Here is a 14539-nt window from a genome sequence, read left to right on the forward strand (position 1 = left end):
GTTAGCCAAAAGAAAAAACACAAAATGCAAAACACAAAAAAATGCATCAAAAAAAGTGCCCAAAAATGCAAAATGTGGCAGAAAACACATTAACTGCAACCTACATAGATGTGAACCCTTGAGAACATCAAGTGAAAAGATTCCCATATGCACGACACGTGGAAACGTGAACAGAGCCTTACAATTGTTCAGAGGATGACTACTATAAAAGGATTTGTAAATTGCACATTTATCAGTTTTTCTAAATATTAGAACATAGTCCAGTCTGTAAGGAATCTTTTCCACAGACTAGACAATGAATGTCCTTTCAATGGTGAAGCCACGTGACCGTGATGTAATGCATAGAGCGTGAGCGGAGGCAGACGTGGAACCAGAAATGAGAGGGGAAATGAAAATTCCTTAAAGTGATACTAAAGTCTAGTTTTTTTTTTGGTAAAAATAACAAACATGTTATACTTACCTGCTCTGTGCCTTCTCGGGTTCCTCTTTGGCACTCCTGGCCCCTCCCTCCTGTTGAGTGCCCCCACAGCAAGCAGCTTCCTATAGGGGCACAAAGACCCGAGCCACAGCTCTCTGTGTTCATTCAGAGATGGAATTATGGCCTGGCCCCGCCCCTTCTCTCTCCTCATTGGCTCACTGAATTTAATTGACAGCAGCTGGAGCCAAGGGTGCCAAGGGCGCCAAGGGCGCCATGCCGCTGTCTCAGCCAATGAAGAGGGAGAGTCCCGGGTAGCTGAGACACTCCTACAATATCGCTGGATTTAGATAGGTCTCAGGTAAGTACTCGGGGGCTGAGGGGGGCTGGAGATTTTTTATCGTAATGTATAGAATGCATTTAGATAAAAAACCTTCTGCCTTTACAACACCTTTAATGGTAATTTCATTATTTTCTATTAAATAAAGTCCCACAATGGTACCATAACTCTGAACCATGGAACATATTGAATATTATTATACAGGATTTATATAGCATCAACAGTTCGCGCAGCGCTTTACAATATAAATGGGGACAATATATTACAATACAATTCAGAGCAGAAGGAATAGCAGGGCCCTGCTCATGGAGCTTCTAAAGGAAGGGAAATGTATATATCTTGTATTCCTCTCTTTTTTTACAGTATATATGCTGTGCTTTTGTGCTCCCCCACTTTTTCCAGTACAGAAAGTGAAGGCATATCTTTCAATGAGGACGCCGATAGAAATAAAGAAGTAATAATCCTTCCTCACCCCCAAAAAACCTTCCCGTACCATTATTTATTTAATACTTACCTATCTTTAGATACCTTCAGTTCTGTCACATGTAGAGTTGCCACCTGGGCTGAAGTCACAAGGCCGGTACTTTTTTCCCCCAGAAAATTTTGCAACCTTAGTCAACATGACACACAGGGTCTTCTTCTTCTTTGCCTCTTCTTTAGAGCTAGGAAGTGCTCAATGATGTAGAGATCATGATGACATCAGCATTGTCCTCTGTATTATTATAGGGCTCCATTGTGACAACCCCCTGGGGAGATTCCTTGATGCTCTGTACTGAAAGTGAGGATTGAATGAAAGTGGTTTTGTATGAATCTTGGTGTCCTCCAAACCCAGAAGACCAGTGCTGGATCACAGAACGTTGAGTCTGCAGTGAATAGCACTAGAAAGGGGCAGTTGGGCTGCAAATCATGAAAAAAATTAACAAAACAAACAAGCTGGAATTTTGTCTTTAATGTACCTTATTTGTATGCACTACAAGTTATGACTACAAGCACATACTCTGGTCTTTGGTAAGTTAGTATTTATGTTGTTTTGCAGCCATTTTGTTCATGCTTTCCTCATATGCTAGCATATAGCGTTTTTTTTTTTTTTAACTAACAGAAACATCTGAATGTAAAATCCTAAGGATGTCAAGCATATTCTATTGACATCGATTTTTGTTTGCTTTACGCATGTGAGTCAACAGGTCAGTATTATAAGGATATTCAGATCTCAAAGACTGTGTTTTCACTTTTTTCTTATATTTTCTTCCCAAGGGTTATCTAAAAACTGAGAAAATGAATAACAGCAAAGTGAAAGTGGCTGTGAGGGTCCGTCCTCTGAATCAGAGGGAGGAAGAACTAAACTCAGAGTGTGTTGTTCGGGTCAGTGGAAACCAGATTACCCTTCTGCCACACATTTCCTGCAAGGAAAAAGACAGAAAAGAACCTCATATCTTCACATATGACAACTGTTTCTGGACAGAGGATAGACATGATACTGGGCAGGAAGATGTTTTTGAACATCTCGGAGATGGAGTTCTTGAGAACATATGGTGTGGCTACAATGTGTGTATCTTTGCTTATGGCCAAACAGGATCAGGAAAAACATTTTCAATGATGGGGACAGAAGACCAACCTGGTATTGTGCCAAGAATCTGCTCTTCTTTATTTAATAAAGAGTCCAGTGACTTGGAAGCCATCAGGATTGAGGCCTCCTATTATGAGATATATAATGAAGAGGTGAGAGATCTTCTAAGGTTGGAAAAAAAGCAAACAAGGCTAAGAGTTAGAGAAGATCGACTACTCGGTCCATATGTAGAGGAGTTATCTTGTCATGCTGTTCAAAGCTATGAAGAAATTAAATTGCTGCTGGACCAAGGTAATAAACAGAGGGCCATTGCAGAAACCAAGATGAATGAACAGAGCAGTCGTTCTCATGCCATACTAGCACTGACTGTTACACAAGCATGTCACAAAATGTCACATGATCACAAGTCTGGAGCCTCCAGAGAGTTGGTGAGTAAAGTCAGACTGGTAGATCTGGCGGGAAGTGAGAGGTCCTACAAATCTGGAGCCCAAGGCAGCCAGCTTAAGGAATGTTGTAATATCAACAAATCCCTCTTAACTCTCGGTCTAGTCATAAATTCATTGGCTAAAATCTCAGAAAATAAAAGAAAGCGTCAACATGTGAATTATAGAGACTCTGTGCTCACATGGCTGCTAAAGAACAATCTTGGAGGAAACAGCAAGACAATTATGTTGGCCACAGTCAGTCCTGCAGCAGATAATTATCAGGAAACGCTCTCTACCCTAAGATACGCAGAGAGCGCCAAACAAATAGTCAACCAAGCCGTGGTGAATGAGGATGTGAAATCCAAAGCCATAGAGGAACTACAAGAGGAAATAAAAAAACTCAGAGAGCAGCTTACAACAACAGAACACTTGAAAGAGGCAGAAGTACAAAAACTGAAGTCACAGTTGGAGGAAAAAGAAAATCTTCTCAATGTTCTGGAAACCTCGTGGGAAGAAAAGCTGAAAAGGACCATGGTTGCCACAAAGGAATGGCAGAAGAACTTAGAGAACATGGGCATCATTCTTAAAAAACAGAATGTCACATTTAGTAACGAATACTATCTTATCCAACGTGGTACATCATTAATTATCCATAATATAAATGATATAACCAAGATTGGTTCTGGACCTTCTCAAGACATCCAGATCTCTGGTCCTGAGGCTGAATGTGAACACTGTGAGATCAAGAAGACAGAAGAAGGAGAGGTTTTTCTAATTGCAGTCAACAACTCAAAAATCGATGTCAATGGCTGCTTATCTAAAACAAAGACCCAGCTGTGGCATGAAGATAAAATACAGATAGGAACAAATGTATTTGATTTACACCAACCTAGCAGACCAAAGCCAGAATATATGAAGACAAATGTTTCATGTGAAGCTGAGGCTCAAACATATGATGAACTGAATACAGAAAAGGGCAGGTCATCCATATCATCTGAAAGAGAAGACTGGAATTGTAGCATGATTGAGAATGAGAAATCCAAGACTAAACCAACATTTTACAAGAAAACTGAAAGCTCCGCACCAACCATTCCAGCCTCTGATGATGACCTTAACTCTTCTGAAAAAAAACAAACATCTGATATGTTCACCCAAATCTCTAATGAGTCAAACAGTCAACCTATTGATATGAAAGTTAATACCGCCAAATCGGAATATTTGGAGATAGGTGTAGGCACAGAAGTACAAGACTTCATGGCTCCATGTTCACCGCAGTATGGTGAGGCCAGTTCACAAACTTCTGAAATTTTAGGAAACAATAATTGCTTGCAGAGCACTCAAGATCTGGAAGATCATGCTAATTTACCAAGGTATTTTTTTTTTTTTATAACACATGTAAGGCATATATTAGAAATTAATTTCATTTTGAGTATCCTGTAAATACTGGTGAAAATTCTTACTAAACTAGGCAGCAATTAAGTCAGATCTTTGTACCTGGGCACACGTACTGTATTGCTAATTTTCTTAAATCAGTATTCAAATGGTTTAACTTGAAGATATTTTCTTGCATGGGTGCCACAAAAAACATGAAAAAAGTTAAATACATACAGTTATGGATTGAAAAATGCAAATGAGTGCTAAAACTACCATCCTAGCAGCCGGTTAATTTGCTCTGGGGGCAGTGTGGGCACCGAGGGCTTGGCTATCTCTAACAATACCAAGGTGTTAACTTGATTTTTTAATTATAACTAACTCCTGTGGGAAGACCTGGTTTCTTGCATTAGTGTAAAGTTTATGTCCATAGTATTCCACACTTGATTTGTAATTTTGGATTTCACACCTAATAAATAGGGATGAGCTTCGTGTTCGAGTCGAACCCATGTTCGACTCGAACATCGTCTGTTCGGTCGTTCGCCGAATTGCGAACGATATGGGCCGTTCGCGCCAAATTCGTGTGGCGCGTCACGGCCCATAATTCACTGCGGCATCGCAGTGCATTGCTGGCTGATGATTGGCCAAGCATGCACTATGACCCGCATGCTTGGCAAATCACAGCGCCGCCTGAAAGGAGAGCCGTAATTGGCCAAAGCCAAGGAGGCTTTGGCCAATTATGGCTCAGGGGATTTAGTACACGCCCCACACTATATAAGGCCGCCTGCACGGCAGCCCTGTGCAGTGTGTTCCGGTGTGCTGAGAGAGAGAGAGAGAGAGTGTCATTTCATTTGAGTTAGCTAGATTAGGCAGGACAGTCAGTCAGTTTATCTGCACTTACAGTGTATTGTGTATATATATGCATCCCAGGTGTTGTATATATATATATACACTGTATTCAGTTTAGCTAGATCCGTTCCTGTTATCTTCCTACTGACAGGCAGGCTTGTCTTGTTACAGTATATAAAGCTACCTGAAGAAAATTACTGGTGTTCTTTTGATCCTATTAGCACCACAGTCAGGCATCTAGACTATTTACAGTTAGTGCAGTGCGTCCTGCTCACAGTGTTCAGCTAAAACTACAAGTTAGTGTAGTGAGACCTCTGCACAGTGTTCAGCTAAAACTACAAGTTAGTGTGGTGCGTCCTGCTCACAGTGTTCAGCTAAACCTACAAGTTAGTGGGGTGCGTCCACCTCACAGTGTTCAGCTAAACCTACAAGCTAGTGGGGTGCATCCTGCTCACAGTGTTCAGCTAGATCCGTTCCTGTTATCTTCTTACTGACAGGCAGGCTTGTCTTGTTACAGTAAATACAGCTACCTGAAGAAAATTGCTGGTGTTCTTTTGATCCTATTAGTACCACAGTCAGGCAGCTAGACTATTTACAGTTAGTGTAGTGCGTCCTGCTCACAGTGTTCAGCTAAAACTACAAGTTAGTGGGGTGCGTCCTGCTCACAGTGTTCAGCTAAACCTACAAGTTAGTGGAGTGCGTCCACCTCACAGTGTTCAGCTAAACCTACAAGCTAGTGGGGTGCGTCCTGCTCACAGTGTTCAGCTAAACCTACAAGCTAGTGGGGTGCGTCCTGCTCACAGTGTTCAGCTAAACCTACAAAATAGTGGGGTGCGTCCACCTCACAGTGTTCAGCTAAAGCTACATGTAGAAAGTTGGTGGTGTTCTCATACTACAGGCAGGCAGTTGATTTTGCTACCTGCAGTATTAGTATATATATATATATATATATATATATATATCCCAGCTTAGTGCAGCTACAGGCCATTAGTATGTCTGGAAGGCCAAGAAGGAGAGGCAGACAGTCACAAGCCAATAAGAGAGGGCAAGCAGGCTCTGTGTCTAGTGCTGGTCGTGGAGACGGTGCATCCTCATCAGCACGTGGCTATGGGACACGCTGGGCCTTTTTTTCGGCAGCTGGCCATGTTGAGCCGCAACATGCGGAAGACTTGGTCGAGTGGATGACCAAGCCGTCCTCCTCCTCCTCATCCTCTCTCACCCGTGCCCAGGGTACTTTGTCTGGCAAAGCAGCGGCCTCTTCCCTCGGCTCAATGTCATCAGTGACTCCTTCCCTAGCCCCACCATGTCCTCCTGAGGAGTCCCTCAAACTGTTTGACCACAGTGTTGGGTACATGTTCCAGGAGGATGCCCAGCGTTTGGAAGGCTCTGATGATGATACTGAGCTCGATGAAGGCAGTAACATGAGCACGGACAGAGGGGGTGCCCAAGAAGGACAGCAATCTGGCAGTCATGCTCCCCCTGCTGCAGCATACTGCCAGGTTTGCTCCAGTGATGAGGAGGGAGGGGATGATGAGGTCACTGACTCAACGTGGGTGCCTGATAGGAGAGAGGAGGAGGAGGAGGAGGCGGCACATCACCAACGAGGCAGGATGCCCTCCAGGGGCCAGCCTAAGGGCAGCACATTGACTGCATTACACCCCAAAGCTCCACATGTGCAGGGCGCTGCAGTCTCTGCGCGTTATTCAAAAAGTTCTTTGGTGTGGGCCTTTTTTGAGACAAGTGCATCAGATCGCACCGCTGCTATTTGCAACATATGTCTCAAGCGTATCTCGCGTGGCCAAAACATCTCCCGCTTGGATACCACATGCTTGACCAGACATATGTTGACCTGCCATGCAGTTCGTTGGCAAGCATATCTAAAAGACCCACACCAAAGAACAAAGAGGACCTCTCCTTGCTCCTCATCAGCTAAGATTTCCAACCCCACTAGACCTTCAGTCCTCTCTGAGACCTGCACTGAGAGGAATGAAGGTGTAGAATTAGGTGTGTCACAGCCAAGTACTTGTGGGCAATCTGCTTTTGGTACACCGACGTCAGATTGTACCAGGCAAATTTCCCTGCCCCAGCTGCTGCACCGCCGAAAGAAGTTTGCTCCCAGCCATCCACATGCCCAGCGGTTGAATGCTAGCTTGGCAAAATTGCTAGCACTTCAACTGCTGCCTTTTCAGTTGGTAGACTCTGCCCCCTTCCGTGAGTTTGTGGAATGTGCGGTTCCTCAGTAGCAGGTACCCAAACGCCACTTTTTCTCACGGAAGGCGATTCCGGCTCTCTACCGGCATGTGGAAGGCAATGTCCATGCCTCGCTGGACAGGGCGGTCAGTGGTAAGGTGCATATTACCGCTGACTCATGGTCCAGCAGGCATGGACAGGGACGTTACCTAAGTTTCACTGCGCATTGGGTGACTCTGCTGGCAGCTGGGAAGGATGCAGGACAAGGTGCAGTAGTGTTGGAGGTTGTTCCGCCACCACGCCTCCAAAATGCTAATGATTGTGACACATCTCTCTCCTCCACCCCCTCCTCTTCTTCTTCCTCCATGGCCTCTTCCTGTGCTTTGTCCTCGGAACCAGCGGTGCTCCGTAGCCGTTCAAGGGGCTACGCAAGTATGCAGGCCAAAAGATGCCATGCGGTGCTTGAGCTGGTGTGCTTGGGGGACAGGATCCACACTGGGGCAGAGGTTCTGTCAGCTCTGCAGGGGCAGGTTCAGAGGTGGTTGATGCCACGCCAACTTAAGGCAGGAATGGTGGTTTGCGACAATGGCACCAACCTCCTCTCTGCCCTCCGACAGGGACAAATGACCCATGTGCCCTGTTTGGCTCACGTCCTTAACTTGGTGGTGCAGCGGTTCTTGGGCAGGTACCCGGGCTTACAGGATGTCCTGAGGCAGGCCAGGAAAGTCTGTGTGCATTTCCGCCGGTCATATAATGCCAGTGCTCGGCTGACGGACCTCCAAAAGGAGTTTAACCTGCCCAAGAACCGCCTAATCTGTGACATGCCCACCAGGTGGAACTCAACGTTGGCCATGCTGCAGCGGCTGCACACGCAGCATAGGGCCATCAATGAGTACCTGTGCGACTATGGCACCAGGACAGGGTCAGGGGAGCTTGTTTTTTTTTCCCCACGCCAGTGGGCCATGATCAGGGATGCATGCACTGTCCTGTCACCATTTGAGGAGGCCACGAGGATGGTGAGCAGTGACAGTGCATGCATCAGTGACACTGTCCCCCTTGTCCACCTGTTGGAGCACACGCTGCGTGGAATAATGGACAGGGCACTTGAGGCAGAACAGAGGCAGGAAGAGGAGGACTTCCTTAGCTCTCAAGGCTCCCTTTATCCAGACAGTGTTCCTGCGTGCCCGCTGATCACACAGGAAGAGGACGAGGAGGAGGAGGAGGAGGAAGATTGTGTCAGTATGGAGGTGGAGCCTGGCACTCAGCATCAGCAGCAGTCTTTAAGGGATCAGTCCCAAGAAACACATGGACTTGTACGTGGCTGGGAGGAGGTGGCTGCGGACCATGTCGTCCTTAGTGACCCAGAGGACTCCGGACCGAATGCCTCAGCAAACCTACGCTGCATGGTCTCCCTGATCCTGCAAAGCCTGTGTAAGGATCCTCGTATTCGTGGTATCAAGGAGAAGGACCAATACTGGCTGGCAACCTTCCTTGATCCACGTTACAAGGGTAAGGTTGCGGACCTTATCTTGCCATCGCAGAGGGAGCAGAGGATGAAACATCTTCGGGAGGCCTTGCAGAAAGGTCTGTGCAACGCGTTCCCAGAGACTGGGAGGTTACAAACTCCTGTTTCTGGACAACGTGTTGCTGAGGCTTCGGTCAGTCAAAGAAGGAGCGGTGGAGAAGGTGGCCGTCTGACCGATGCGTTCAGACAATTTTTTGGTCCGCAGCCCCAAGGTATGATCGGTTCCAGCAACCATCGCCAGCATCTGTTTTACATGGTGCAGGAATACCTAGGGGCAAGATCAGACTTGGACACCTTTCCCACCGAAAATCCTCTGGGTTACTGGGTCTTAAGGATGGATCACTGGCCAGAGCTTGCACAGTATGCAATTGAGCTACTGGCCTGTCCTGCATCCAGCGTTCTTTCGGAACGCACATTCAGTGCTGCTGGAGGCGTGGTAACCGATCACAGGGTGCGTCTGTCCACCGACTCGGTCGATCGACTGACGTTCATAAAAATGAATCAGTCTTGGATCACCACCAGCTACCAAGCACCTGATGCTGATGTAACCGAATAATTTTTTTTGAAATCTCAGATCCCTTCAAAGACTGCCTATGCTGATGCTGAGTGACTATCCCTGAGTAATTATCCTCTTCCTCCTCAATCATCATGCTGATAGCTTGTAAGAACATTTTTGGTTCTGGGCACTAGGGATGAGCCGAACACCCCCCGGTTCGGTTCGCACCAGAACCCGCGAACGGACCGAAAGTTCGCACGAACGTTAGAACCCCATTGACGTCTATGGGACTCGAACGTTCGAAATCAAAAGTGCTCATTTTAAAGGCTAATTTGCATGGTATTGTCCTAAAAAGGGTTTGGGGACCCGGGTCCTACCCCAGGGGACATGTATCAATGCAAAAAAAAGTGAAATATTCCTTTAAATATCGTACCTGGGGGGTGTCTATAGTATGCCTGTAAAGTGACGCGTGTTTCCCATGTTTAGAACAGTCCCTGCACCAAATGTCATTTTTAAAGGAAAAAATCTCATTTAAAACTGCTTGCGGGTTTAATGTCATGTCGGGTCATGGCAATATGGATGAAAATCAGTGAGACAAACGGCATGGGTACCCCCCAGTCCATTACCAGGCCCTTTGGGTCTTGTATGGATATTAAGGGGAACCCCGCACCCAAATTAAAATAAGGAAAGGTGTGGGGCCACCAGGCCCTATATACTCTGAACAGCAGTATACAGGCGGTGCAAACAAGACAGGGACTGTAGGTTTGTTGTTAAGTAGAATCTGTTTGTAATTTTGAACATTTTTAACGTGTTTAGCTCCAGCCAAAAAATCTTTTCTAAGCTTTTTGGAAAACATAGGGAAGGGTTATCACCCCTGTGACATTTGTTTTGCTGTCTTTCCTCCTCTTCAGAAGATTTCACCTCACTTTTTTGTCCCAATGAAAAATGTTTTTTGAAAATTTGGGTTTTTTTGTGGAACAAGGATTGGAAAGCATCAGTGGAAAGGAGAAATTGTTTTCCCATATTAACTCTTACAGGAGAGAATTTCCCTTCCTAGGGGTAGATTTCATCTCACTTCCTGTTGTCTCCTTCCGTTTGCAAGTAGGAGTCGTTTGTAAGTTAGATGTTTGAAAGTAGGGTCCTGCCCTATATACTCAGCAGAAATTTGGGCCTTAGGTGTTGCTGTGGCCACAACACTGTAAGCCCTCACAGGGCCCTGCTGTGAAATATTAGATCAAGAATTGTAATTACATGCCCCTGTTGAACAGGAGCTGAAAAATTAGGCCTTAGGCACTGGTGCTGGTGCCACAACACTGCAACCCCTCACAGACACTCTAGTTGGAACGCAGGAACGAGCCCTGCTGCAAAGTATTGCATCAAAAATTGTAATTACACGCCCCTGTTAGACAGGGGCAGAAAAATTGGGCCTTAGGCACTGGTGCTGGTGCCACAACACTGCAACCCCTCACAGACACTCTAGTTGGAACGCAGGAACGAGCCCTGCTGCAAAGTATTGCATCAAAAATTGTAATTACACGCCCCTGTTAGACAGGGGCAGAAAAATTGGGCCTTAGGCACTGGTGCTGGTGCCACAACACTGCAACCCCTCACAGACACTCTAGTTGGAACGCAGGAACGAGCCCTGCTGCAAAGTATTGCATCAAAAATTGTAATTACACGCCCCTGTTAGACAAGGGCAGAAAAATTGGGCCTTAGGCACTGGTGCTGGTGCCACAACACTGCAACCCCTCACAGACACTCTAGTTGGAACGCAGGAACGAGCCCTGCTGCAAAGTATTGCATCAAAAATTGTAATTACACGCCCCTGTTAGACAGGGGCAGAAAAATTGGGCCCTAGGCACTGGTGCTGGTGCCACAACACTGCAACCCCTCACAGACACTCTAGTTGGAATGCAGGAACGAGCCCTGCTGCAAAGTATTACATCAAAAATTGTAATTACACGCCCCTGTTAAACAGGGGCTGAAAAATTGTGCCTTAGGCACTGGTGGTGGCGCCCAGAACCAAAAATGTTCTTACAAGCTATCAGCGTGATGATTGAGGAGGAAGAGGATAATTACTCAGGGATAGTCACTCAGCATCAGCATAGGCAGTCTTTGAAGGGATCTGAGATTTCAAAAAAAATTATTCGGTTACATCAGCATCAGGTGCTTGGTAGCTGGTGGTGATCCAAGACTCATTCATTTTTATGAAGGTCAGCCGATCGACCGAGTCGGTGGACAGACGCACCCTGTGATCGGTTACCACACCTCCAGCAGCACTGAATGTGCGTTCCGAAAGAACGCTGGATGCAGGACAGGCCAGTAACTCAATTGCATACTGTGCAAGCTCTGGCCAGTGATCCATCCTCAAGACCCAGTAACCCAGAGGATTTTCGGTGGGAAAAGTGTCCAAGTCTGATCTTGCCCCTAGGTATTCCTGCACCATGTAAAACAGACGCTGGCGATGGTTGCTGGAACCGATCATACCTTGGGGCTGCGAACCAAAAAATTGTCTGAACGCATCGGTCAGACGGCCACCTTCTCCACCGCTCCTTCTTTGACTGACCGAAGCCTCAGCAACACGTTGTCCAGAAACAGGAGTTTGTAACCTCCCAGTCTCTGGGAACGCGTTGCACAGACCTTTCTGCAAGGCCTCCCGAAGATGTTTCATCCTCTGCTCCCTCTGCGATGGCAAGATAAGGTCCGCAACCTTACCCTTGTAACGTGGATCAAGGAGGGTTGCCAGCCAGTATTGGTCCTTCTCCTTGATACCACGAATACGAGGATCCTTACGCAGGCTTTGCAGGATCAGGGAGGCCATGCAGCGTAGGTTTGCTGAGGCATTCGGTCCGGAGTCCTCTGGGTCACTAAGAACGACATGGTCCGCAGCCACCTCCTCCCAGCCACGTACAAGTCCATGTGTTTCTTGGGACTGATCCCTTAAAGACTGCTGCTGATGCTGAGTGCCAGGCTCCACCTCCATACTGACACAATCTTCCTCCTCCTCCTCTTCCTCCTCGTCCTCTTCCTGTGTGATCGGCGGGCACGCAGGAACACTGTCTGGATAAAGGGGGCCTTGAGAGCTAAGGAAGTCCTCCTCTTCCTGCCTCTGTTCTGCCTCAAGTGCCCTGTCCATTATTCCACGCAGCGTGTGCTCCAACAGGTGGACAAGGGGGACAGTGTCACTGATGCATGCACTGTCACTGCTCACCATCCTCGTGGCCTCCTCGAATGGTGACAGGACAGTGCATGCATCCCTGATCATGGCCCACTGGCGTGGGGAAAAAAAAACAAGCTCCCCTGACCCTGTCCTGGTGCCATAGTCGCACAGGTACTCATTGATGGCCCTCTGCTGCGTGTGCAGCCGCTGCAGCATGGCCAACGTTGAGTTCCACCTGGTGGGCATGTCACAGATTAGGCGGTTCTTGGGCAGGTTAAACTCCTTTTGGAGGTCCGTCAGCCGAGCACTGGCATTATATGACCGGCGGAAATGCACACAGACTTTCCTGGCCTGCCTCAGGACATCCTGTAAGCCCGGGTACCTGCCCAAGAACCGCTGCACCACCAAGTTAAGGACGTGAGCCAAACAGGGCACTTGGGTCATTTGTCCCTGTCGGAGGGCAGAGAGGAGGTTGGTGCCATTGTCGCAAACCACCATTCCTGCCTTAAGTTGGCGTGGCGTCAACCACCTCTGAACCTGCCCCTGCAGAGCTGACAGAACCTCTGCCCCAGTGTGGCTCCTGTCCCCCAAGCACACCAGCTCAAGCACCGCATGGCATCTTTTGGCCTGCGTACTTGCGTAGCCCCTTGAACGCCTACGGAGCACCGCTGGTTCCGAGGAAGAGGCCATGGAGGAAGAAGAAGAGGAGGGGGTGGAGGAGAGAGGTGTGTCACAATCAGCATTTTGGAGGCGTGGTGGCGGAACAACCTCCAACACTACTGCACCTTGTCCTGCATCCTTCCCAGCTGCCAGCAGAGTCACCCAATGCGCCGTGAAACTTAGGTAACGTCCCTGTCCATGCCTGCTGGACCATGAGTCAGCGGTAATATGCACCTTACCGCTGACCGCCCTGTCCAGCGAGGCATGGACATTGCCTTCCACATGCCGGTAGAGAGCCGGAATCGCCTTCCGTGAGAAAAAGTGGCGTTTGGGTACCTGCCACTGAGGAACCGCACATTCCACAAACTCACGGAAGGGGGCAGAGTCTACCAACTGAAAAGGCAGCAGTTGAAGTGCTAGCAATTTTGCCAAGCTAGCATTCAACCGCTGGGCATGTGGATGGCTGGGAGCAAACTTCTTTCGGCGGTGCAGCAGCTGGGGCAGGGAAATTTGCCTGGTACAATCTGACGTCGGTGTACCAAAAGCAGATTGCCCACAAGTACTTGGCTGTGACACACCTAATTCTACACCTTCATTCCTCTCACTGCAGGTCTCAGAGAGGACTGAAGGTCTAGTGGGGTTGGAAATCTCAGCTGATGAGGAGCAAGGAGAGATCCTCTTTGTTCTTTGGTGTGGGTCTTTTAGATACGCTTGCCAAGGAACTGCATGGCAGGTCAACATATGTCTGGTCAAGCATGTGGTACCCAAGCGGGAGATGTTTTGGCCACGCGAGATACGCTTGAGACATATGTTGCAAATAGCAGCGGTGCGATCTGATGCACTCGTCTCAAAAAAGGCCCACACCAAAGAACTTTTTGAATAACGCGCAGAGACTGCAGCGCCCTGCACATGTGGAGCTTTGGGGTGTGATGCAGTCAATGTGCTGCCCTTAGGCTGGCCCCTGGAGGGCATCCTGCCTCGTTGGTGATGTGCTGCCGCCTCCTCCTCCTCCTCCTCCTCCTCTCTCCTATCAGGCACCCACGTTGAGTCAGTGACCTCATCATCCCCTCCCTCCTCATCACTGGAGCAAACCTGGCAGTATGCTGCAGCAGGGGGAGCATGACTGCCAGATTGCTGTCCTTCTTGGGCACCCCCTCTGTCCGCGCTCATGTTACTGCCTTCATCGAGCTCAGTATCGTCATCAGAGCCTTCCAAACGCTGGGCATCCTCCTGGAGCATGTACCCAACACTGTGGTCAAACAGTTCGAGGGAATCCTCATGAGGACATGGTGGAGCTAGGGAAGGAGTCACTGATGACATTGAGCTGAGGGAAGAGGCCGCTGCTTTGCCAGACAAAGCACCCTGGGCATGGGTGAGAGAGGATGAGGAGGATGAGGACGGCTTGGTCATCCACTCGACCAAGTCTTCCGCATGTTGCGGCTCAACACGGCCAGCTGCCGAAAAAAAGGCCAAGCGTGTCCCATGGCCACGTGCTGATGAGGATGCACCGTCTCCACGACCAGCACTAGACACAGAGCCTG

The 14539-nt window shown here is 48.0% G+C and overlaps 1 protein-coding gene across 1 annotated transcript in view; it reads left to right on the forward strand.

Moving 5' to 3' along the window:
* The first annotated feature begins 2014 nt into the window (after positions 1-2014).
* LOC141147859 (interferon-induced very large GTPase 1-like) overlaps positions 2015-14539 on the forward strand; it is a 60323-nt gene continuing 47798 nt past the window's right edge. Inside the window, exon 1 of the mRNA XM_073635027.1 lies at positions 2015-4117. Coding sequence (XP_073491128.1) covers positions 2031-4117 — 2087 coding nt within the window. The 5' untranslated portion in view covers positions 2015-2030. The remainder of the gene's footprint in view (positions 4118-14539) is intronic.

The sequence above is a fragment of the Aquarana catesbeiana genome, linkage group LG06, assembly GCF_042186555.1.
Source record: "Aquarana catesbeiana isolate 2022-GZ linkage group LG06, ASM4218655v1, whole genome shotgun sequence".
Lineage (NCBI taxonomy): Eukaryota > Metazoa > Chordata > Amphibia > Anura > Ranidae > Aquarana > Aquarana catesbeiana.